This window comes from Leptonotus elevatus, chromosome 1, assembly GCF_054856555.1.
Source record: "Leptonotus elevatus isolate MCC_2025b chromosome 1, RoL_Lele_1.0, whole genome shotgun sequence".
NCBI lineage: Eukaryota > Metazoa > Chordata > Actinopteri > Syngnathiformes > Syngnathidae > Leptonotus > Leptonotus elevatus.
Window position 1 is genome coordinate 53,396,255 of NC_141239.1, and position 27,727 is coordinate 53,423,981.

The window sequence follows — 27,727 nt, forward strand, 5'->3', positions numbered from 1 at the left end:
ACCATCATATCATTAAATATATCAAGACAGGAACCAGTTTTCTATACATGCAGCTAGCAATCATATTTCTAGAATTATCCATTACAATTTCTACAGTAACTGATTAAAAATAGCGACTCCTCCTCCCATTTTCTGTTCTCTATTGGTTGTAAACAAAGCATATCCATCCAATTAAATTTCTCCTTCTTCTTCATCGTCAAGCCAAGTCTCTAAGAAAGCAATAATATTAAATTGTGTATGTTTACCCAGATAAACCTTTAATTGCTATAAAGTTATTGTGGAGATTTCTACTGTTGAAATGTATAATTGATAATGAGTTGTCACGCCTAGTTTGTTTTACAGGCTGAGTAGTAGGTGACATCACAGCCGGGGCGAGGCTGTCAGGATTCCCTACCAGTCTGCGGCAGACATGAGACAGAGAAAGGCAGAGCACACAAGCCAGGATGAAGAAGGCTGACAAGGTGGACGAAGGCAGCGGTCGTGGAAAGTCAGAAATTAAGAAAGAGAAAGTTCAGGTATGTGACCTGACCACCTCAACAAATCACTGTCACTTAATTATTTTTCTGTAGTGTTATAAAGTGATGTTTGACAGTCATTTAGCCAGCATTGTGATGACGACGTCATTTCAGTTAAATTTTTAGATTAAGGATTTTGCCACGTCAACATTGAGCATTGTTACACATTGCTTGAAAGCAGCAAGATTTCAATAGCTTTTCGAAGTAGAGCAGTAGTCTTATTCCAGTAGTAAACATACACAAGAGAGGTCAACTTTCCATCATGTCACTTTCCCATCAGATAGCATGTGCAACATTACATTAACTCATAAAATATAATACATATTCTCCATAACACTAATTATGCTTAGGAAAAATAAAAATCCACATTTTTGTGTGTGTAGCGATTTACCACATCTACTTGACCTTCAACCTTGTGCAGGTGGAGGATTTTTCAATGTTATTTTTGGCATCCTCCGTTTTTTATAAGAGCACAAAATATTCATGCCTATTATACTTTTTAAACGATACATTTATAAATGTATTTTATTTAAATTTTGTAGTGATCAATATTCTATCAGATTATTATTATATTTAAAAAAATTCAAAACCTGAAACTAATCAATTGCAGTACACAATTAACAGAAATAGGGTAAGAAAATTAAGAACAATTCTTTCCCCCATGCATTTTTGGGGGTCATTTTTTTCTATAACAAGTAGTAAGTAGCATTATCTCAAATCAATGTATGATTTATTTTGGAGTTTTATACAATACAACATATTTTATTCCCACGAATGTAAAAGTGATATGGAGTTCCAGCCTGAAATAAATACAGTTTGGAAAAGCAAAAGGAGCACAGCAAAAGTGGGTGGGCAAACAGGTTGAACCAGTCCTCAATGAGAGTCCCAATGACTTACTTCTGCTTCACAACTTCTTTATTAATCACACTCGCAGGCACTTTGGTTGGGTTGCACTCATGCCTCAACTTGAATGGCATTGAACTTTTTTCCTGCTTGTCCTGACGTCCACTAAACTCTTTTCTTTTTAACAGCTTGAACTTGAACAGCTGATAACTCATCTTACGACTTACTTCCCTTTCTTGCCTGTTTGTTTGTGCAATGTGCCCTCCCCTCACTTATTTTATTATGTTTGTCTGGTCTCGGGGTCTCCAATTTCATGTTAGACAATCATGTGAAATACTGTCTACATCAGTGGAATTCCAATACAGACCACTCAACTGGCCTTTAGCAATGAATTACAATGTATTGAATTATTATCATGGACTCAAAATTTAATTTCACACACGGTATATATTGTCAAGTCAAAAAATGAAACCATTGAATTATACACTCACTACACAGTGAAATATTTCATTTAAAAAAGAAGATCAAAGCTTACTGCTAACAAAAACTTTGGACATTTGGACATTACATAAGCAACACTCAAACCAATTTTTAGTCTCATGTGTTTAATGACTCTATAAAAAATAAGTTTTACTTTTTGAATTAAACTGATATAACTCAACCTGTTATGATGTCATTTAATTAATTTAATTTCTAATATGTTCTGTTGATGATGTGGAATTAATTGTACAGTAGTTGTAGTTTGTTGTCTTCGTCAATGGCACAACTCCTTTGCCAATGCTGATTAAACCGAAAAACAAACAAACAAACAAAAACTATTAATGTACTAATCATGCAGTTTCCATCATGGTCGATCAAGGAAATTTCGTTAAATGCTTGTAGCGATTGCACGTTGTGAGAACAACAACAACAACTATAGTAAAGTATGCTAACTGTATGCAATAAGGTGGCCGTTAATAACGTGGAAATTATTTGCTATATGACTAGGATCTAGCAGAATGATTTGATCCTGATTTATTTGGCGGTGAATGACTCGTTTTTTATTTGGATTGCATTGCGTCTTTCCAGGAAACCAGTCCATATGTACATTGCAGAATTTCACATTCATGACCCTCATGACCTGATCTTTTGTTCATGGGTGTGTCTCTTGAAAAACAAAATTAACCTTCAATCAAATTACAGTGGGCAACTGTCACAGTCTCTTTGCAGTGTTTGTTGTTTTTGCTTGCTTGATGTTTATTTATGATCCTCTGTGCGTCAGCCATAAAATTATTTGTGCCTTTTCTCCTTTATTTATTGGTTTCATCTGATCTTATCAATGCTGCCCTTCTTTTCCCGTGTGTAATCACTCCCGTCCTGCCTTTGTGTTCCACCCATTTGTGCTATCGATGTGGTTCATTTGTTGTGTATTCTACACGGTGTTTTAAGTGGGAAAAAAGTGCCGGTGTCAATATATATATATGTATATATAAAATTCTTCATCGTTTGACCAGTAGTGCATTTATTGTTGACAACAAGTGAATCAGAAGCACCAACATTATACCTGGCTGCTCTTCACTTGTAAGACTGAGTCGTACTGTGTGATCATCAGTATCAGTCATGTGTAATTTTGGAAAAAAATAGCATTGTTCCGATACCAGTTTTTGGGCCCCGATACCGATTCCGATACCCAGCTTTGCCATATCGGCCGATGCCCATACCATACCAAATAAAATAAAACAAAATTCAACATGGAAAAGCTGTCCTGCCATTGGTTCAGAGCATTCAAGAGCCAATAGGATATGTTAGCTCGGCATGCAGTGAACATGTTCCACATCAGTGCAAAACACAAGCTGCTGCATCCAAAATCCTATATTAGCGTCAGAATTAATTGTATCGACATGTTACTTGTTAGTACTCACCGATAACACTGTTTTAATGCAGTATCGGAGCCTCTGCCGATACCAGTATCGGTATCGGAACAACACTAGAAAAAATACAGGACTATTGCTTGGGATCAATTCTGGCCACTCATGTTCAGTAACTACGTTGTTACTGACAAATTATGTTATTATTTTTGTTGAAAACACTTAACAGTGCGCGTTTTACCCTACGATCCGTGTATGGGGTAATGAGAGCCTAGCAAAGAAAGAACTTCACATCAATCATTCGGAGTATATTATCCAAGAATCGTGCCTTGCAGAAGTTAGGCTTACATTTGACAGCATTTTTTTTTTTGATGGGCTTTAACTTTCATATTGTTGATGATTCTGACAACATGATGCAGACGAATCTTTTGAGTAGCACTCGGGAAGAATTGAAAATGTATATTCACATTTTTACCAATGAAATGTGTATTTAGAGCTTCTCCCACATTTATTGGTCATTTTTGCAGTAGAAGCAGAACATTCGTGAAAACGCAGTAGAAAAATCAATGTATTAAACTTACTGTAGGTGCAAAAAGTGCACTGTAGGCAACACAAGATTTGCTTTGGCCGTTCAGGTTTCATATATATATATATATATATATATATATATATATATATATTCCGTATAATGGCATCCCTACGGGGGTGCAATTGTTTACTGTATACAGTGCTGCTCAAAAGTTTGTGAACCTCTTGAGCAATTTGGACTTTCCAATTGTTTCAACCTGATTTTGTTGCTTAATCTGAACCATTACATTTTATATGAAATAACAGGTGTAGGTTTAGCATTTCAATGCATTGTTCTTTTTTTTTGTAATCGTGTAGTCAAAACTTAATTAAAAATAGTTTTTCGTTAATTCATGTAGGTACAAAAGTAAGTGAACCCTGAGCTGCATTGCTTAAAACAAGCAGTCAAGTAAGATCAGGTAGGACAAATTGGTAGCTCAACTAACCACTGAAATGGACCAATAAAATGAGAGGTTTAGCAAAGAAATTGTGCATCACTGACTGAAACGGAGACAAAACCACATCACTTTGTTTTGTTTTATTCATTTTTTCCTTTTGGACACATTATTACAGGTTACATCGATCACATAATATAATTTGCAACATTGACATCCGAAAGAAGGGCTGACGGGTAGAAGCAATGGCTTATTAGTATCCCGTCCCCATCAATTCTTACTATACTCATCATATACATTGATTATGATAGTCATTGATTCATATTGTTATCAATCCCAGACTTAAGTCTGCACACTCCTCGCTGAGTTCATCTTGAGTAATGTCCGTGTATAAATTGCAGCTAGTACCAATCATTTGGAGCCGATTTACGGTTCCCGGACGCCACCAATAGGCCCACCAGGCGAGCAGCCAAGGCGACCGCATGCTTCTTCACCAGTAGCGCCTTCGCCGACCTTGGATCAGCTTTCACACATGTTGTGGCTTCCAGAAGAGTAGATTGGCTGCCATTCTGCCCATTGCGTCCACAGCAACGTTCACTCCTTACAGGAACAGCAATACATGTTATCAATGCAGGTGTATAAACAAAAGTTAAGCTTGGCAGTGTCAGCAAGTAATCATATGCTATACTTGCATTATTCAAATCGTAACAGCTCCAGTTTTGGGTTGATTAGTAATATGTTACAATAATTGTATTTGGGTAAAACATAATCCACAATTTAATGATGTGAGTTACTGATAGCAGTTATTGTCTCTCAAACTCCGCCAATTCTTCCACTCTTTTCACAATCCGCATTTTCTTCTTAGAAGATGAGTCTTCTTTTGTTTGGATGAAGATCCGAAAGTCTTTTGTTCATGTGTTGTCGATAAATCCATTCCTTATCAATTGTCACGCCCTTCTGACAATGTTAGCATTTAGTTTTGTGAGATATTCATTGACGTAGACATGTTTACCTTTAAGCTTGTAGGTGTCTCTCAAAAAAGCAATCTTTTTCTTTCTGTCAACAAACCTGATCAGAACTGCCGGTGGTCGTGTCCCCCAAGCTGGAAGCGAAAAGCACATCTGAATGTGCGCTGGATCCACAATTAATCCCAAATCTCTAAATTGAGTTGTTACTTGCTGTTCCACAGGCTCGTTCGCTGAAGCTTGGTCAGAATCAACTGCACTTGTGCCGGCCGCAGCTCTTGCCCGAGGGCCACGGCACGGTTTAATTTTTATAACTGTAACTATCACATTGTTGATTCGAAGATTATTTTCCAAATCATCCACTTTTTGTTCCAAAGTGACAATGCGTCGATCTTTTTCTTGTGTCTCTTTTGACTGCTGAATTTCCTGCAGAAGTTGCTCGATGCTCTTTTTCATTTCAAGTATTTCGTTGACCATTTCTTTGAGTTTTGCAAGAGAAGATTTTATCTCTTCAATTTCGTCAGCTCTTTTTCCGCCAGGCATATTACAACAATGTAATAAAAAATCCCAATGTCAACAAAATAGTTGGAAGTCACGAGCGAGTTCAGGAGCAAGTACAGATGCGTCCTTCCTTGACAGATGCATCCTTGATTCTCCCTGCTTTAGTCTTACCTAGGTAAACCCATACAGGTCAGTCATGCTGAGAGGAAGAGAAATCTCAGGGGACCTCAGGAAGTGAGTAGTGACAGCACATCTGTCTGGGGAAAGCTATAAAATCATCAAAAAAAAATTGCTTCATCATTCCACTGTGAAGCAGATCATCTGCAACTAGAGAACACTGAAAATTACTACAATCCAGCCTAGAAGTGGACAACCTTCTAAAATATCAGCAAGAACCACAAGTAAAATGATAATTTAGGTAAAAAGCAAACTCGAACATCACATTGAGGGATTTGCAGACCTATTTTGCTGCATCTGGGACACATGTGCATGCTTCAACAATCAGAAGAAAAGTCAATTGACAAGACTTTCATGGAAGAATTGCTAGGTAGAAGCCTCTGCTCACAAAAAAGATCAAAGCTGGACATCTCAACTTTACCAGAGAGTACCTGGACAAACCTGAAGCTTTTTTGGAAGTCCTTTCTGTGGACAGATGAGTCCAAAATTGAACTGTTTGGTCACAACTAAAACTGTCATGTTTGGTGAAAAGTCAACACTACATACCAGAAAAAGAACCTTCAGCTACAGTGAAGCAGGTTGGTGAGAATGTTAAATTCTGGGCTGATTTTTCATCCTCAGGAGCTGGACAACTCCACATAATCCAGGGAATCATGAATTCTGAGTAATATTGTAAAATCCTGGAACATAACCTGAAGCTGTCTTTTGTGAAGTTACAGCCTGGTAGAAGATGGATCATGCAACATGACAATAATCCAAAGCATTCCAGCAATACAACCAAGGAATGTCCGAAGAACAACAAGATTCATGTTCTGGATGTGCCCAGTCAAAATCCTGCCTTAAATTCTTTCAAAATACTGTGGCAGGACCTGAAGCGGGCACTTTATGCTAGATGCCCATTTAACCTCTCCCAATTGGCTGTATTTTGCAAGGATGAGTGGCAAAAATTCTCCAAAGTAGATATGAAAGACTGATAAGTCACTAAATAAAGTGTTTGGATGAAGTTATCATTGCAAAAGGAGATGCAATGTCTGATTAAGTGAGAGGTTCACATAATTTTGCACCCATGAAATCTGAGTTTTGCTTAGACTTAACTTTTGTTCAAAAATGAATGACAATTTTATATTTATTTTTGTTCAAGTCCATTATTTTCAATGTCAGCATCGTAGATTTGGGTAAGACTAAACATTTAATAAGTTTATTTTAATATTTTATACAAAAAGTCTGACCATGCCTGCAGGTTTCACAAACTTTGCAAGCACATCTATCAGTTGAATTTGGAACTACTACTACTACTACTATTAATATCAAATTCAAATAAAACAAAAATCTTTTACCCTGTTTTTTTAATGGGAAAATACAAGATGATAGGCACAGTTGGAGTAAATTTTTTTATAAATAATAAAAACTCAGGGCACTTTGTACTCATTTGGGCATTGGTGGAGCATGCATGATGTAGAAAACGCTTTAATATTACCTTTGTGAACGGCACAATGCACCTTCAAGGATATTTTATATCGTAACCCTATGTTTTAAGCTACTTATGGGGCTTTTAAAGAACATATACAGGTGCCCTTCATTATTAGCTAATAATGAAAGATGTTTGACTGTAAACATGCTTGTTTTGTCCCCACAACACACAATGTTAAACCAATGTAGCCTACGGCATCTGAAAAATTAGCTGCCAAGACAAGATGAAGGTCTAGGTATATTTCATGTCTTCATTTTGGCTACAACATGGATATACTTTCCAGATGATGATTATGGAAATAGCTAATGTATACATTATTATTACATACCCTTTTTGCATTTTGTGAATTTCACTGGTACACATTCATAAATATTAATATTCATAAGTTGTAAGTTGATAATATACAAATATGCATGTCCGTAAAGCTTTTACTGTGTTTATACTCATAAATGTATCTTGAACAAGATTTATTATTATTTATCATTATTTTGGACTTGCTCCTTGATCAAGATCATTCTTCTGCTCAGAGTTGGATCCCCAAGCTCATCAAGAAGCGAGAGTGCACCACCTTTGTTGAAGATGTTACCAGGTAAATATCTGTTGCTATAAATGCATCGGGCCAAAATGTTGTACCTCCAAAATCATAATTTTTCAAGAGACCCCAAAGACATGTTTTTTTTTCAACAATGAACGTTGCAACAAAAAGAAAAACCCATTTTTCAACACTTAACATTGGTAAATTTTTCGTAAAAATGTCATTGACCAAAAGTATCTATCTATCTATCTATCTATCTATATATTTATTTTGCAAATTGTGACTTATGAGGTTTTGGCCTGATGCCAGCGATTACAGTACACACGCACGCACATAAATAAAAGTTTAAAAAATATATATCTCTAAAAATACGAGAGGAAAAAAATCAGCAAACATGCAAATCCGTATGTGACGAACTGCAAGTATGCGGCAGTGAACTTGTATTTTTTTCTGAAAATATGTGGTCTGACAAATCAGTTTGAAGTCAAGTTAATTGTATTTGTACAGTATAGCCCTGAAATCGCAAACATGTCTGAAAGAGCTTCACAAGCCCACAGTTGACAAAAATTAGCAACAACCTCTGATCTAAACCCCCAATTAAGCAAGAAAACAAAAAAAAGGAGGGAATCCGCTTTCCAGGATGATCCTGCTGCAATGACAAGAGGGCAACATTTAACAGATACTAAGATGCTAAACAATGATAACTAAAACAGCATTAGAGTCCATTAAATTAAATGAAGCGTCGCAGGTAGATGCCTCCCAGGACCTAGGCCAGTCAAGTCAGTCAGTGCAGAATCCTTCATGGCAACTAGTTCGAATAAGAGGTTCATGTCAAATTTGGTCACAGTCGGCTAGTGCAGAATCCATACAGCAAGAGCCTCAGATTCAGTCAGCGCTTCAGAAGGAGAGGAAGAGGGAAGAGAAGAGAAGTGAAGTACAGGCCTATGAGTAGTTAAACTAAATGCCAGAATGTAAAAATAAGTGTTAAATCGGGATTTAAACATAACATAATGATCAATACAGTTTCAATGTGATGGTGTTATGTTTGGTGTGGTTGGTGACCCAAGTGCAGGGAAGCAGTGGTGAGGAGGCAGAAGTTCTTTTAATTAAACAAAAAAAAGGTGGAAAACCCAGTACTGACCAGCAAACAAAACAACAAAGTTTAAAACTACAAGGCATGACATCAAAATACACAGTGGCATCAATAATAGACTGAGGAGGACTGAACAAAAGACAGGAGACTACGGCCATGTCGTCCACACGAAAGCCAGTTTAAATGTATCCTCACAAGCTTCTTACCGTTTTAGGCCGTTTGTCCACACGATGGCTCGGTTTCGGAGCTTGAAACCGATCACTTTTGAAACTGGGCTCCAGAGTGGATAGATTTCAAAACGCGCCCCCTACGCGTCCGCCTGGACACCATATGCAGGATACTCCTCCAGTGATGACGTAATGGTCGCAGCTCAACGACGACGTAGACGACCGATTCGATGAACGAATCTTTTGAGCGGTCCTTTTTAATGAACTGATTCTAAAGATTCAGTTTGCTTAAAAGAACTGTCATGCCCATCGCTAATAAATGCAAAGTCATGTTTGTTCTGTAGATTGCAATAGGTTAGAAAAAAAAGTGTTCGTCTTCATCGCTGAATCTTCTTCTATGCTTCGTCACTTTCCGTTAACTCCCTGTGGCTGCGCTACAGCGCCACTCCAGACTTGGCATATACATTACAGTTGTTAATTGTCCTCAACGTCTTCTTTTAGACACACGCAAGTCTTGAAATGCTTCTGTGTGTGGGAGATTTGTTTGAGGAACGAACGGCTTTACTTTTGTCTGGACGGAGCCTCAATACACCAACACTAATTGACATGATTAGACACACCTGGGCAAGGTACAAGTGGTTGAGGACACTGATTGGATGACACACGAAGAAGGGCAAGCAAACACAGGTGGACCACATAAACCTTGATGAGACAAGGGAAGGATACAGGGACAACATAACAAAACACAGATCACACAGACAAAAAATCAACAAGAACACTCAAAACCAAACAAAAATTCAACCCCACAGAACCTAAACATGACAGATAGGAATAATTCTTTCCTCGTGGTCACTTTTCATAGACGCACCTGTGAATAGTTTATAGAACAAACTCAATAGATAGACAAAATGTGTGTTTTTGTGAGTTTTTTTTTTAACAATTATGTTTGGCACTATCATAACATTTTGGAATGCGATTATTAATGGCCAACCCTAATTCTGATTGTCAGTCAAATTATATAATTTAGTTTTATTTATTTATTTAGTTTTAATGCTATAATATACATGATGTACGTTTAAACATAATATATGATTTAATGTCATGAGCATGATGACCAGAAATATGACATGACAACATGACCAGACATATGACACTTGCATCCATCCATTTTTTATGTCACTTATCCTCTGTGGGGTCTCACGATAAGACATAAGGACAATTTAGAATTTCCACAACTTGCATGTTTTTTAGAATGTGGTTGGAAACTGGGGTACCTGGAGAAAACCCACACAACACAGAACATGTAAACTCCTCGTAGGAAGGCTTTGACCACTGGTGTATGAGTGTGTGTGTGTGTGTGTGTGTGGGGGGGGGGGGGTGTGTGCGTGCGTGTGAATGGGTGAATGTGAGACTTTGCAAAGCGCTTTGAGCACTATATGGTGAAGATAAAGCGCTATAAAAAGCAGTCCATTTACCAAGGCTTCAAACCAATGTGTTGTGATAAGAAGATAAGAGTCATTCACTGTGCTGCATTATATTATGTTATATTATATTGTGTGTCAAAATTAGTGTGTTAACTTTAAATTAATTTAAAGTTTGAAACGCCTCTAATTTTTATTTATTTATTTTTCTCTTTCTTTTTTTGAGAGAGCTCAGTATTGTTCAATCGGTAATTTTACCGATTCTGCATGTCATCATCATTGCTCTCTCTCTCTTTTTTATTTATTTATTTTATTTATTTTGTATGTGCGTGAGTTTGTATTTTTGGAGCAAATATGATATAAACATATTACCTGAGAAAAGATGGTGGAGATGTGAAATTCCTTTCTGCTCCCACACACCTAAATAAAACGATTGGTTAAGTTGAAAGTCGGGGTTATGCCATAGGAGAGAAAGCCCGCAGGGCTCCACTTGGGCTTTTATAATTTCTAGTGCCACCAGGCAGTGAGGGTGGCAGAAATCATTGGGTTTTTAAAACAATTGTGTCGCTTAATCGATGTTGTAATAAAGAGTAAATCTAGAAGTCTGAAGTTATTACAATCCTTCTGTTCTAGTTCCAGCCAACAGTTAGTATCTCTGTTGGGATGTGCCCATAGAATGATATATTGTAGCTGATTAGCTATATAGTAGTGCATACAATTTGGTGCCTCTAGACCTCCTTTGGATTTACTTTTCTGAAGAGTAGATAGACTAATCTTTGCTTTTTTTAAATTCCAGTAAAATTTTGTAACAGCTGAGTCCAACAACTGGAACCAATTAGACGGTTTAAATGGAATCATTGAGAAAAATGTGTTTATTTTGGGTAAAACTTTCATTTTAATGGTGGCTATTCGTCCTATTAGAGAAATAGGGAAATTATTCCAGCGCTCCAAGTCACTATAAATGCTATCCAGAAGTGGAGTAAAGTTTAAATTAATTAAATTAATTTAGGTGAGATTTTTATGCCTAAGTATTTTAAATTACCCATAGGAAATGAGTAGTGTGGGTCCTTGCTTGCAGGGTTCCATGAATTTTCTGTAATAGGTAGTAGTGTTGATTTTGTCCAGTTAATAGAATAATCTGATGAATGTGAGAATTTAGTTATTATGTTAAATACTTCCCCTAACAAAATAGCAGGCTTTTCTAAATAAAGTAAAATATCATCGGCATATAGATAAATTTTGTGTTCTGTTAGAGTGAATTCCTTGAATCCTTCTATCCTGGCGTATAGCTAATGCAAGCGGCTCAATAAATATTGCAAATAATAAAGGGGACAGTGGGCATCCCTGTCTTGTGCCTCTCTGTAGAGTAAAACTCTGAGATATAATCCCATTAGTAGTAACTGTAGCTTTAGGAGAATCATATAATACTGACACCCAGTGAATAAATGACTTCACAAAGCCAAATTTATTTAAAACAGCAAAGAGGAAGGACCAGTTAACTTTGTCGAAAGCTTAATATGCATAATAACTGCCTTTTTATCATGCCGCTGTGACATGCTAATACGGTGAAAGAGCCTCCTAATATTATTAGTAGAGTGACGGCCTTTAATAAAGCCTGTTTGGTCGCTATGAATGATTGTCGAGATGACTGTTTCTAGTCTAAATGCAAAAGCCTTACCGATAATTTTAATATCAGTGTTTATTAGTGAAATCGGATGGTAATTTGATGGAAGGGGGGGGTCTTTTTCTGGCTTTAATAAAAGTTGAATTGCTGCAGTATTCATGTGTGGGCGTATGTAACCATTAGTTTTAATTTATGTTACTACTTTTAAGAATAATGGAGCAATCATTAACCAGAAGTGCTTAAAAAATATAGCCGGATAACCATCCCGGCCAGGTGCTCTGCCATTAGGCATACTATCTAGAGCACTGTACAGCTCGTTTATAGTAAGTGGCGCATCTAACATATATTTATATTCAGTAGTTAACTGAGGTATATTTAAACTACAGAGGAATGCCTCAATATGCTCAGGGTTAGGCTTGTTAGTTTCTGAGTACAGGTTGCGATAATAGTTTTAAAAAATGTGATTAATTTCTTCTGGTGATTGTGTACATTCACCAGTTGTCCCTTTAATAGCCGTTATAAGAGATTTTTCCCGATTGCGTTGAAGTTGGTTTGCAAGAAATTTACCTGATTTGTTATTATATTCAAAGATGTTGTATCTCAATTGTTGTATTATAAACTGTCTTTTTAGATAACATATCGTCTAACTGTATTTTTGTATTTTGTAAGTCAGTCTATATTTGGTTATTTGGGTTTATTGCGTACTCATCCGTCAGTCAATTTTATTTTCCAAGTCGTTTTCAATTTTTTTATCCCGTTTCTTTTTATAAGATGAATATGATATAATTTTACCTCTAATTACCGCTTTCCCAGCTTCCCAGAGAATTGATGGAGATAAGTCACACATTTTTTTAACGTGCAATTAATGACCGCCCCTTACTTGGAAAGCCTGTACTGGGGGAATTCCAGTCACAACAAAGCAGACACATCCATGTCAAAATTTAGCAGTAATACATTTAATAATTATGCATATATTTGTGGAGACTGGGGTCAAATTGTATTTTACAACTTTAAAAATGTGCAGAATTTCACAAGTTACTTCATGTTAAAGGTTAGATAGCTCTTAATATGAAAAGAAAAATGCACTGAGTGGCCCCCAATGTCTTACAAATGCAATTATGCCATCTAGTGGCAGAAAAATAACCTAAACAAATCAATCACACTCGTTTTATACAATACAGCACATCTTTTTAATTTTAACTCAATTTCATGAATTATGAAATTACTGTATCAATGACTAAAAGATGCAGCCATATTTCTATTAGTTTAACATATTTTTCCACCACAATAGTATGAAACTTACAAAAAATATTTTATTGTACATTTAGAACAGTTATAAAATTTGCGATTAATCGTGAGTTAACTATTTAAGTCATGCGATTAATTACGAATAAAAATGTTAATTGCCTGACACCCCTAATTATATTTGGGCCACACAGTGGAGAGTTGTTGGGGTTTCATTGAAGACTATAATTGTCCTTAGGTATGAATGTGCATGCCTTGTCTATATGTGCCCTGAGATTGGCTAGCAGCTATCAAGTGTATCCTACCTCTCGCCCATAATCATCTGTGATAGGCACCAGTTCACCTGCAAAAAAAAATTTAATAAATTTTTTTTGCATTGAAACGTGTGCTTTAACCCTTGGGCAAACATACACACTCACACACACATTCATTAATCTGTAAAACACACTTTAAGAGACATGTTTAATACCTTAGGCTTTGAATATTTTTTTTTGTAAGTTTAAACATGAACCCAATTTGACTTGGTTGGTTGATAAGGTTTTTGCATCATTTGTAATATTAACAACCACAAAATAACAGCCTATTTGTGTTTGTTTGTGTGTGTACTGTGTGACAGTAATAGAGTACTATGTCAGTGCGGTCACGTGCGGAACCTACACAACGTGTTGGACGCAAGGGACTCCGGAGGGGATGGGATTGCCACCGAGTGGGACAGTAAGCAGCACACTACCGAGTGTACCACCGATGCCTTTGGAGAGTTGGAGTTTGCCGGCGCTGGGCGGAGACACAGCTATGTGAGTAGCAGCGACTACAAAGCCAGACTTGCTCTCGCTGATAGACCAGCCCACTGAGTCGGAGACTGGCTGCGTAGGAATGTCAACTCACATGGTTGAGGCTAACCTTTAATAAACAGGAACTATTGTTATTGTTTGCACTATTCACAAGCCAGCAAGCTGGTACTCCAAGTATGTTGCCTCATTCATGCATTTGCACAGTTATGATATGGTGTCAACGTGCAACTATTCACCATTGCCGGCATCACTCATCACTGTGGTGTGACTCGCATTATAAAGGGTGTGGTTGCGTTTGGGAGACACATTTAATGTGGCCTATTATAAATTGCAGTTATTACAAACAGTCACTCGGATTTTTTAAATTTGACATCGGGTGGGCCAGACCAGTGAAATCATGACAATAAATGTAATTAAAAAGTCAGTGTTTTTCCCTTTGTTTTAGTGTAAAGCAACACAATTATAAATAAAATCTTCATATTTTATGAACTATCCTTTTACAATACATATGTTGTGCATTATAATTGATCACAGTGATTGTGTGTAAAGGCACAAATTTTTAAGTCATAGGTATTTGGAACTACCAAAAATATAAAATTGCACTTTAAAAATCAACTAATAACATTTTTTTCCACTACGTTTTCTATACATGCATAGTAATTCTCAAAACCTAAACGGTTATTTTGGGGTGTTGGCTGAGTGCAGGGAGGCAGAGGAATGAAGTCAAAATGTTTTTAATTAAATCAAAACTCGGGGTAGAACCCGGAACAGGCGGCAAACAAGAAAACAACAAAGTCCATAATCCAAAATAAAGCAAAATTAGGCAAGAGGATGACAAGACAAGGATGACAAGGATGACAAGACAAGGATGACAAGACAAGGATGACAAGACAAGGATGACAAGACAAGGATGACAAGACAAGGATGACAAGACAAGGCGTAACAACAAGACGTCACAACTGTGTTCATCAGACAACGGACTGACAGGAAACAGGAGGCTAAATACACAAACACTGATTAACATAATGAGAACACACCTGGGCAAGACACAAGTGGCCGAGGGCACTGATTGGTTGACACACGAGGAAAACAGAACACTGAACAGATCATGACAGAAACTAAAGTAACTTGAGGACAAAATCAAACAAAAAACTAACTAAACCCAACCCATGACAAAAACAAACAACAAAACTAAGGATGCACGATAATGCTATTTTCAACCGATACCGATAAACCAATAATTTAGAAAGTGCTGATGTGGATAACCGATAAATAAGCCAATAATTGTTTGCAAAATTAACTTGAATACAAATATACTTTTGAGTCCTACTATAAGGCTAACATGTACAAATACATTGAAACATTGTGCAAAGCACCATAAAGCTGAATGTTATTGATATCTCTGCTTCAAAGACAACCAGTAACTCATCTTGAGTTTGCCAAAACAAAACAGCCATGTTTTAAAAATGCAACACAAAATTGCAAGGGTAACATTTTGGGGAGACACAGTTAAGAAAGTCCACACTGGCGACTGCCATGTTGCCATGATGCATCTTCTGTCACACACAAGGTCCGTTGTGCGCATTATGACGTCACAAATATACAACACTACCATAGGAGAAGGGGAGGGGTTGAGGAGTTAAGCGCAACTTGAGCCACAACCACAACAGATGGACCAACTGTTTCTTCGGACTTCTGTATTATCGGGTCTATCTGTGTGATGACAAATTGATTGATAATTGCCGATAATTATCTGCAGATTTCTTTATTATCTGTTTGACGTCAAATTGGTTGATAATTGCCGATATTTATCGGCCACCGATATTATCGTGCATCCCTAAACAAAACTAACCATAACCCAACCCAAACCATGACATAAACAGACTCCAGAGCTGTACAAACTATAGTGCGAACCATTTTAGAAGTATGAGAAAGAAAATAATCCCCAACCCTTTAAATGTATGAACTTTTTTGGATTAAATGTAGATAAAAACACTAACCCTAATGGCTGGCGACCAGTCTTCGGTGTACCCTGCCTCTCGCCAGAAGTCAGCTGGGTTAGGCTACATCACACACGTGAGCCTCATAACGGATGGATAAAAACTACAAAGACGTATATTTTATTGAATTTGCATTAACAATAGGATTTCACCTATTCAGTCTCTTCTGTCATGAAATTGTTGACAAATATTTAGTGTATAGTACTCTCCCTGCAGTTTTCATCTTGACTAGTCTAAAGGAGTCCAAATACTTTTATATTTGAGTACAGCTGATGTTGAGGCAGACTCCTCAAAAATGGTCTTGAGACTCAATTTCAAGGACAGTGAGTCATGTTTATTCTTACTCAGGATTGTTGAGGCCCATTTTGATAGCAATTTACTACTTTTTATTACGGCTTCACTATGATAATCAAATACTCCATGCAGTTTTGACATGAAACCAAAATGAAAAAATGTAACATTTCTAATAGTTATTTGTTCCCATCAAGATATCTTCCAGTCACAGGCCATCACCACAGTTGTTGATCTCTTTTTTCCTGTCTAGTTTCTGCGGCTGTCATGTGACACACAACCTCAGACCATCTACACCCTGATGACAACATACTGGGCTTTGCCCTCACCCAATTTGCTGGTGTCCGTGGTGGGGGGTGAAGGCTGCGAGAACGTTAAAACGTGGGTGAGAGAGGTCCTGAGGAACGGTCTGGTTCGGGCTGCACAGAGCACAGGTAAGAAAAGTTCAGTAGAAACCACTGCGCATGCACAATGCACATGATCTTTTTTGGCATTAACATGATAGTACGCTTGCTTTCTGACTCCAGAATGTCCTCAAAGGTATTATTTATACATCAAATCTATCAACTAAAGAATAGACTCTTCTTTCACCAGGAAAAAAAAAGTTTGAGTACCTTGTCCTGCTTTTAACTAATCATCAGAAGAACATTGTTAAATATTTCAAAGTTCAGCTACTTGTCACATAATCCGGAATTATTATTTTTGTCTCAACAAACATATCAAGCAGAACACTGACTTTGCCGCTAATATTTTTCCTTTTATGACAATTATAACGTCCTCCTTCACCCACTGTAATTAGTAGGCAAACAGCTCAAGTTCAAGAACACCATCAGACCCTTCATCAACCCCTCTCCATGAAAACATGTTAAAAACGAGAAAACTCGTCCTTGGCACAGAACGTTTTGATTCCAAAGAGTGACTATAGACTTTAATGGAATTTAATGAATTAAGCTTGCAAACTATACTGTGGGTGGTCAACAATGAGGTTGGCTGAGCCATGGCCTCCATGATTGTGACCTGAAATGGAACTACAGTATAGCCAGTTAGGAAATGACCTGAAGCTCACGCTGTTGCCGATTGCAGATAGACTCCTAAAATACTCTCTTGTCTAGACAAATAGTCATTAAGTGACACGACTTGTCATTCTGTTGTCACGCCCTCGTAGCACATACATAATGGATGTGTTTGTCAATGATGTGCTGTGCCCTGCTAAGTGCAGTGTGAAAAGGCCTTGACACGCGGCTGTGCCCACACGTGAACATTTTTCATGGCAAATCAAATCAAACCAGGCAGTCTAAAGCCTGAGCCTGAACAAGTAGCAAAAAAGTTTTGCTGGGCTGGCAGCATTTCAGAACTGTAGGCGTGTGAACATAAGCAATGCTGGTTGAGCTAATTAAGTGACTGTGGCTGCCAGGTAGAAAAGGGTAAGCAAATGAAAAAATAGGCATGGTGAAATTGACGGAGAAATGGGTGTGGTAACGTTTTGGAACGTATAAAAACTTGTTCATCACTAATGTGCAACAACATGTATAATGGATACAATTTGACAATGATAAGCAACAAACATGCCTTTAATGAGAGAGGATACGAATAGTTTGGAACCTGTTGGTATTTTCTTTTTTAACATTAACTGACTTCTGGAAGCATTTACACTGGATTTTACTTAGAGGTTTCATCAGCAAATTGTTTTTTTTCTTTTCTGATATTTGTTTGTGAAATAACTTGAAAACTACTATATGTATCGTCTCTCTTCAACTTCAAAATTAAGAGCAGACATAAAATGGGAAAAGGTATAAGGGTAATGGATACTTTTGCAAGCCACTGTACAGTAAGTATATAACAAGTATATAACAATAATCATAGTAATCCCTTGAGATACCATTTGACTGTCTTGTCTTTTTTCATAATTGTAAATTTTAAGATACAGTGGAAGCTCAAGTTACGAACGACCTGTTTTACGAACTTTCCGAGTTACCAGCGAAATTTTGGTGGAAAATATGCCTCTAGTTACAAACAGGTATTGTTTTATGAACCTTCTCAGCATGGGTGAGCGGACGGATCATACTGTGCGTCTTGCGCTATTCAAGTTAGTTTAACCATCATTGGCTCTGTGCATAACTCATTGCCACAGTTGGGCAGATTTTTTTTTTTAACTCTTAATCAGGCTAATTAAAGGCTGTAAACGTCCGAGGTAGTTGTCGTGTTGTGCCGTTAACATTGGGTGTGTGTGTGTGTGTGTGGTCTTTATCACCAAAGCAGTTGCCTAGATTTCTGATGAATGTGGTAAAACCATTTGACGGTATGTATGATACTATGTTATTTACTGTATTGGAGTATCTCTTAAATTGGAAAAGGAAAAAAAGACATAAAACTCTTCCAGTTGAGGAGCTGTTGTTCTCACCTTTTCACGTAAAGTTAAAGCACTATAAGTACTTGTTGGTTCAGTGTGGGATTTCTTCATAGTAATTAAGTATTTTCACTTATTTTTATGTTGTACTGTATTTATTTTCAACCACACTCCAATTAAAATTAGGGGAAAAAATTATATATATATATATATACATTAGGGGTGTGCCAAAAAATCAATTCTCATAAGAATCGCAATTCTCATTTAGTACAATTCAGAATCGATTTTAAATGTCCCAAAATTGATTTTATTTAAATTATTTAATACTGTCTTGCCTTTGACTGTGTGTGCCTTTATTTGGAGCGCTGTTCATGTTGTACCCGGTTTGGCCACTGAGGGGCAGTGTGGTTCCACATGGTCTAATACACTGTTAAGTTGTAGCCACATTAGAGAGTAAAAGGAAAAAGTCACGATCAAGTTATTCCAATAAAAGTTTTTTTTTCCAGGGTGGAGCCGTTCTTTTGAGTGATAAAAGTGCCGCGAGTAGCACGCTAATTAGCATTAGCGAGTCAGACTGGAGTCGATCATTACAATTCCTTGCACATCTATAGATTGAAGCATAAATCATTGTCAATCAAATCATTTTGAATCAAAAATAGTTCCTAATCGAAAATAGATTGTGAATCGAATCGCAGGCCCAAAAATCGGAATCGAATCATGAGAAATTCAAAGATTCCCACCCCTAATATCTATCATAAAATGTAATTTGGGGGCTGGAACGGATTAATTGAATTTCCATTCATTTCAATGTGAAAAGTTACCTCAATTTAAGAACGTTTTGTTATCCAGGGGCCTGGATCTTGACGGGGGGTCTCCGGGAAGGCGTAGCCCGCTGCGTAGGTGAGGCGGTGAGGGACCATGATGCTGCAGCTCCAGCTCTCTCTAAGAAGAAAGTCATAGCCGTGGGCCTTGCACCCTGGGGCGTCGTGCACAACAGGCAGCAGCTTGTAAATGCACAGGTATGCCTTATAATTGTGCAAAATAATGGGCTTGTTCTATCCTGCAGGCACCTGGAGTTCAAATGGTCTCTTCCTTGAAATTATTATAAAAAATATATATTTTGAAAGAAATGTCTCATGTGATTGCACATCAAGTGTGAGACTAAACGTTGACCCTCCAGATTCTAAATATCCTCTCTTGCGTACTTGAAGGGAAGCTTCCCTGCTTGCTACTATGTCCAGAACACATCACATGACACCTGCTGCCTGGACAGCAACTGCCAGGCTTTCCTGCTGGTGGATGATGGCAGCACTGGTAGAAGAGGAGGAGAGACAGCCTTCCGTGGCAATCTGGAGGATTATATTTCACATCAGCGCACTGGCATTTGGGGTAAGGCACCCATTTGAATGAATGGGATTTATGCTGGACTTGTTTGCAAACAAAAAACTCTTAACTTGAGCCAATGATTCCCAACCACTGTGCCATGACAGATTTTCAGGAAATACAGGAAATAATTAAATTACATCAATTGGTACAAACATGATTTATTCACTACAAACAATGTATATTTGTTCATCTATCTATGCCAGCCATGTGGAGTAACAGGCAGTGGATATAAATGTTATTCCACTTGAATGTCAAGTGCCTGGGCTTAACTCAAACATTAGTATCAGTCCATAAAAGACCCACAAAATAATTTACATTTTAACATGTAAAAAGCTATGGTCTACAGCATAAAGCATTTGAATAGGGTTCTCTTCCATTCAAGTAATATAATTGATGAAACAACGAAAATTAGCAAAAACAAAAAAATGCAGACGTTAAAGTCACGCGCCTATTTATAGATGTGATGTGGCAGTGGAAATCCATATTTCCAGAAAAATCATTACGGTTTATATATTTTCATGTGTTGTGTGTTCATGCAGGGGTCCAGTACCACACATGATTAATACAATTGTTCAATAAATACATAAAAACGCTGAAACATTAAAGATGAATTTTTAATTCGGTTATTTTCAGTTTAATCAGCAAATCAATATAAATTAAGAAAAAAAAGTTAACTAAAAAGTTGCGTCCAATATCACTGAATTTAGTATAGTTTTATTTATACACCTTAATGTTTCTCATTGTTAAACAAATAGTCTATTAACATACACATCCATGTACTGTAATAATGTAAACTTCAAATTACAAGGCAATGTAATTGTGAGCAAATCCAATTCACAAATGATGATTAAAGTGGTGATTATTGTTTATTAAAAATAACAAAATTGTCCTATTGAGGAAATTGTCACACTCCTTATGCTGTTCCACTAGCGCCCTGTTGGTGGTCTCAACGTGTATGAAGTTGTGCATGTGAGAATGCCAGAATGTCGCAATTGTCACTTGCAGACATCACAATCCTTATAATGCTCAATGGGAGAAACAGTTCAAATCTCCTGTCCCATTCTATCCTCTCTCTCTCTCTCAACTTCACTTTATCACTGGCTTCCATCTCTCTTGACAGGTAGTGGCAGTATTGAAATCCCGGTGATATGTATGCTCATCTCAGGAGATGCCAGCATGCTAGAGGTGTGAACACCACACGCACGCACACGCACACACCCCCACACACACACGCACACACACACACACACACCAAAATCCAAAGGCTTTTTTAGTATTTGCTCCATAAGCATTGTCGTCATCTCGCTGATCTTAAGGATAGTTTAACAGTCTTTGCATTGTAATTAAAAAAACAAAAAAACAATTCCAAGTTGGGAGGGTGTGTACAACTTAACTGGTTTCAACTGGATAAGTGCGCCAGAGTGCAGATAGATAGGCCAAGCCAGGACAGCTCACAGTGACACAACAATCTAGCTCTAGTCACCTCACTACTCATTAAGAGTTCTAATCTAACATCATCAAAAAATCCAAAGAATCTGGAGAAATTTCTGCACGGAAGCGACAAGGCCGAAAGCCAATATTGAATGCTTGTGACCTTCGACCCTCAGGCAGTACCGACTGGCATAATTGTGTTAACGATCAGCAACACATCAGAAAACCATTGTAAGTTAACACAGTTTTAGCTGAATCTAGAAATTGAACTTAAAACTCTACCGTGCAAAGTGAAAGCAGGGTTCCCACGGGGTCTAAAAAAGTATTTAAAAAATCTAAAATTCTGAAACTTTAATTTTAGGCCTTAAATGTCTTAAAAACACCCATAATTTCATCCCAAGTCTAAAATTATAATGACCAAAGTCTTAAAATTAACATCCGCTCCTATTTGTCCATTCGGAGAAAAGAAACGTGTGCGCTGTCTGCGCTTTTTGACAGGCGAAAATGTCATATGTTAGGGTGACCATATTCCCATTTCCCCCCAAAAAAGAGGACACTTGCCCCGGCCTTGAAATTGTGGTACCAGTCGCAGTTACAGTGTACTTCACCTCCTATTAGTCACGCAATGCCAACCGGACATTTTCATGAATTTATAAAACCCCGGACGCCGGAAACAGGACGTAAGAAAATGCCCTACAAACAATTCAAGTCTTGAAACGTTTTCCAGGAACGTTAGTAACGTTTTCTAAAGGTTATGTTTGGCTGCAATTTGGGCGCTCCATGGTTGCAATGGAAAGTTTTTTTTTACATCTCTGGAACGTTACATGCTGTTCTCTAAGTGTTACTTTTTGGTTTGGTTACACACAAGCTTCTACTAACGTTCTTTTTACATTTGATTTCAGTTATTTTTGGTTCCCCTAATGTTTTCATATTTTTATTTTAAAATGTTTCTTGGTATTACAAATTACTTTGAATAATTGATTACAAATGTATTTATGAGTCTTGACATAAGATGAATAATGAATACACAAGCAACTTTGAAAAATAAAATATTATTAAATAATTTGCTGCCACAATACAAAAAAGAAAAAATGTGGAAGACTTTTGCACACTGCAATAACAGTAGGCGAGAGGAGATGGAGGGAGGTCTGGTCGAGATGGGGTCAGGGCAGAGGTTTTGCCCAGACTGCCCTCATTCGTTCGCAGCTGATCTAAACAGACCAAGAAACAAAAGTTTGAACATAACTAGTATGACAAATCACTCCATTTTTTTTCAGACCACCTCAAACAACTTATCAATACATTGTTCCCTCACTACTTTGCAGTTCAGTTATTGCGGATTCACTCTCACGTTTAATTTGTAACCCGGTTTCTGGTAAGCCACTTTAAGATTAAAAAGAAAAACTTGACCATAATTATTAAGCCAAAGTTTCATTTACTGTCTGTGTATGTCTATTGGTTCGCAGGACATTTTCAACCTCAGGATATGTTACACGTCCATCCACCCAATGTCCTCTCTGTGTACATTTGTCACACCCATTGTATCCTGTGCACAGTTTGGTTGCTTTGACCATTGCTTTGACTGGTGCATCACATAAAACACAACGCATCACAACAGTTTCCCCTTGAATTCAATTTTTAAGAAGATCTTGCATTTCTCTAACCACATCATTGAGAAACTTCAAATCTGTCGGTTTGGAAGGACCAGATGTTAATGTTACAGGGAAAACGTGTTGGAGTGAGGTGAATGGCACACAAGACAGGCCACAGAGTGATATTGCTACTTTTGAATAGTGGAAGGCCGTCAATGTTCAGAGACAACTCCAGTGTGTTCAGATTTCTCAGTGCCTTCTCTGGGTAGTGGCTGAGTTGTTCTTCAACAGCTCTCCTTAACACTAGGTGGACATACTTCATTCCTGATAGTGTAGTTGACCTGATTTTTTGGGGAGTTCATAAAAGTATTCTGGATGTTGAAGGTAATGCTGGATGACCATTCCCCTTTAGTCCTACAAGAAGGTCATCAAGAGCAGAGTGTGGAATATGGTGTTTTATGGCCCACTGTTGTAAAAAGTTACTGAATGAGCATTCAGGGTTGTTGTCCATGTGGCAGGGGTTATTTGTATTATCCACATCTCTAGATCTGATGCAGAACCAACACTGCTGTCCTCTTCAGAGCTGATGACTGAACTTGTTGACACTGCCTGCTCTCTGGTCTCTTCTGTCGGTAGTAGCTGCTCCTGATGCCACCTAACTTGTGCAGCCTCAGCTTGCATCTCTGCTTGTAGTCCCTTTCACTTTTAGGATCACTCGCCGCACGCGCCTCCACCTGTTTGTGTAGGCCTGTCTTGCTAATCTCTGTGAACTCATTGTGAGCAAATACATACCTGTTGCAATGAAAAATCAAAAGAATGTCACGGATTGCAGTAGTTGACCACTTGTGTCTGAGGAAAGTGCTGTCGAATGGCTATGCAGCATTTTCCAGGGATATAATAGTTTAAGATTATTTTTTTTTAATTAGTAGCGCTAGGAAGAATTTTAAGCCACATCTGCAGTCCTTCATTGTAGGGCTGCACAATATATTGAAAAAATAACTACATCTATGCATATCGCAAAGACATGCAATAAGTTTCATATGGAATTTTATGCTTTTATCTGAATTTGACCAGTCGGACAACTAAAATGTGCACCACCAATAGTTATGGAGAAGTATTTACAATTAATTAACTAAGAATACATTGAGTTAGCTTATTTTGCTGCATGAAAAAATGTAATTCTTTCATTAGATAATAAAAATTCTTTAGGTACATGTTAAATATCGCAATAATATCGATATCGCTATATTCAGCAACTATATCGCATGTTTTTCCAATATCATGCAGCCCTACTTCATTATGCCTCGTAAGAAGAAAAGGGGAGAGAAGAGGTTAAAAGCAATCAAGGAACAGTGAAAACAGACTTACATTTGCAGCAAACATTTTTATTATGTCGATTGACCTCATGAAAATACATTTTCTGTTAAGAATGGTAGATTGCCAAGTCGATGTGTGCAGAGTTTGAATTTTGAGTAACATGGGACGAAGCACAGCTGAATTACTGTATAAGGATTGTGCTGCGCCCGTTTGTCACAAGGGACGTCATGGTGAAGTCACGCCGAGTGTGCGAATAGGGCAGACATTTTACATTGCCCTAGTAATGAAATGTACACGTGGCGTTTCTCTCAGACTTAACGATACAACCGTACAACACACAATGTGGCATTTTCGCTGTGGAGACAGATAATGTGAAAATGCCACAGATAAACCAATGTTAGAGGCGTGTAGTGAGTGGACACACGGTTGCTGCCGTTGGCTTTTCTTCTCTCTATGGCGAGTAAGCGGTCACACTGGCGGCCATTTTACATGAACAGAGTGATTTCTACATGGCGTTTTGCCGTTACTTACTGCCTCTACTGACCGTGTAACTGTCACACTGTGTGGCGTACTGTTGTACCAACAAGTCTGGGAAAAGTGCTAAGTATACATATCATTGCTAAGAATGCTACCACGTGGTTTGTCCTAATTGCGACAAACTGCGAGCATGTAAAGAAAGTGTTTTCAGGTCCAAATGACTTTCGTCCGGGTAACCAAAACTCTAAATACATTTAAAAACAACCCCAAATGTAATTGCAAAGGCAAACACAAAGGACATTTTCACTACTGTTTGTATCCAAATTACATAAAAAATACCTCTAAGCCCGACTGCAGTGGAAACACAAATTGCACTTAAAAAAAAGCAGATGGTGTGTTTTTCCTTACCTTTTCGGAAATGTAGACAAGAAAAAGTAATTCCAATGGGAACAACGACGAGCTGTAACTTGTTGAGCTTCTTCTGCTGACAACAAAGACGACTGCTAATGCCGCTGCGGCCGCTTCCCTAATAAGCAGTTGAAATCTGCGTAAGCAGATTTGAGTTAATGAGAAGCGATCGTCCTGCGTTACACACGATGATGACAGGCAAACTGGCCAATCAGTGATGGAGGGTTGAATTTCAAACTGGAGCTGTGAATTCACAGCTAGTCGTTACATTCTCAATTTGAACGAGAATGTTATCTTCCGTATTACTTGAACATTTTTGTAATTTTTAAATGTAGCTAAATGTTTCGTCCACTTACAAAATTTTTTTTGCAAAAAACTACGCATCGCCATGTATAGTAAGGCGTTACAAAGAACAGCAGTGTGGAAAGACATACGGTGTTGACAGTAAAAATAAAATCTACATTTTTTTTTAAGACAAGAACTCTCCTTTCTTTGGGAGCGAAAATGAACAACCCCCTTTTTTTTTTTACACTGCTCGTCACGTCGTCCCAACCGCGGGATACGAATGGTTGAGGGTGAGGGCAGTACACTCATCGGCTGATTAGCACAGTTGGTTAGATGCTTGTCTCTGACCAAAGCTACCCCGGTTTGATACTTGTCTACTCCAATTGCATTTATATTTAGTTTTGGTCAGTTTATTTCAGATAATTTACATGGCCAATAGCAGGCGCTAAAATAAAATATGCAACAGTCTTATTGGGGGCATGTAAAAACTACCAATGTGGACTTTTTCTAGGGAAGTGTGTTTTGTAAGACTGAATGTAATTGGCAATGGAATTGTAAAATTCCCTTGCTGTTCTTTTCTCTTATGTTTTACTGTGTGTGTGTTTTACACAAGCACAAATGTTTATCGACCATCGAGAGTTTTGTATACTGCTTTGTGTGAATAAAGGTGTGTGTGTGTGTGTGAGAGAGAGAGAGAGAGAGAGAGAGAGAGAGAGAGAGAGAGAGAGAGAGAGAGAGAGAGAGAGAGAGAGAGAGAGAGAGAGAGAGAGAGAGAGAGAGAGAGCAGGAGAGAGTGAGAGAATTCCTTGGAAGGCTCCCTCTGCTGGTCATAAACTAACATAATAGTTGATTCAGTCCATGCGCCAAAGCAAAATTATGGATATACTATCATGAGCGTGCACATAACACCTCCCATAGCAGCGTTAGCCTTTAATTTGTATACACATGATTTTAGATACGTATACAAATACTTAAGAATAGCACAGTAACACAAAAAAATACAAATAATGTAATACAAAATATATCTGCACTACTGTAATGTAAATCAGATGGTCAACCAAACATATCGTTGTATGGCGGTTATCATGCGACAACATGCTAATGTTCCGGTATAACTCAGAGGGAACGGTCCCTTGACGTTAGTTAGGGGTTTTGTTGCAACCAACCTTTAGATAACCATAACACAAAAGAGGACGTTTGGTCACCCTATCATATAAATAATAAAGCTGTTCGCACAGTTGGAATATGAATGTACTTTTATTTTGTAGGTTTCGCAGGAAGTGTTAATTTAATCTTCATGTCGTGTGCGAGGGGACAAGCGTTGAAATTTAGCGTTGCCAGTGTCCAAAGCTAACTTGGCTGGAAGCTCATTTGAAAGGTTCCGCGTTGGTAAACATCGACAGGCCTGAAAATTACGCACCTTTTGGCAAAATATGCCGTTTAGAAACCAAAATATGTGACTTACATGAATCGTGAAGAAGCGATGAGAAAGTGGGAACTTATGGTGACGCTAACGAAAGTCAAGTGTAAACCCTCCTGTCACAAACCACCTACAGTTTTGCTATTTTAAACACCACAATAACAACAAAAACTGCTAAACTTTAATTGGGATAGATGTGTGGGTTTTTTGCGCTTGACGTCAGGCGTCATCGTATAGTTTCATAATTACTATGTGCGTGAATGCGTGCGCGTATCTGTGAAGGTACCGCTGCAAATATTACTTATGTCAATATCTGTCTGTCTATGTGAGGTGAGCAGTGTGACAATCTTTTTAACTTTTTCCCCATGCAATTGTTTGAATCGATCAATTCGCATTCATCCAGCTTTTTCTGTCTTTTTATACATATAAAGTATAAAAATTGTGCATTTCAATTTATGCATGGATTTTTGCTATTTGTCCTATAAAAGGAAAGTCCTATAAAAGGGAAATAAAGGAACTTGGACTGCCCCACATAGGCCATGTCAGAGTAATAATAATTAAAAAACAACAAAAACGTAGCAAAGCATTAGGTCAAGGGCCCACCGGAATGATACCC

General features: G+C 37.8%; 1 protein-coding gene across 1 annotated transcript in view; it reads left to right on the forward strand.

Moving 5' to 3' along the window:
* Positions 1–393: 393 nt before the first annotated feature.
* trpm4a (transient receptor potential cation channel, subfamily M, member 4a) overlaps positions 394–27,727 on the forward strand; it is a 45,165-nt gene continuing 17,831 nt past the window's right edge. The window contains exons 1-7 of the mRNA XM_086069779.1: positions 394–515; positions 7,809–7,870; positions 13,983–14,160; positions 16,702–16,882; positions 19,645–19,814; positions 20,007–20,184; positions 21,302–21,366. Of these exons, the coding sequence (XP_085925905.1) occupies positions 444–515; positions 7,809–7,870; positions 13,983–14,160; positions 16,702–16,882; positions 19,645–19,814; positions 20,007–20,184; positions 21,302–21,366 (906 nt within the window). The 5' untranslated portion in view covers positions 394–443. The remainder of the gene's footprint in view (positions 516–7,808; positions 7,871–13,982; positions 14,161–16,701; positions 16,883–19,644; positions 19,815–20,006; positions 20,185–21,301; positions 21,367–27,727) is intronic.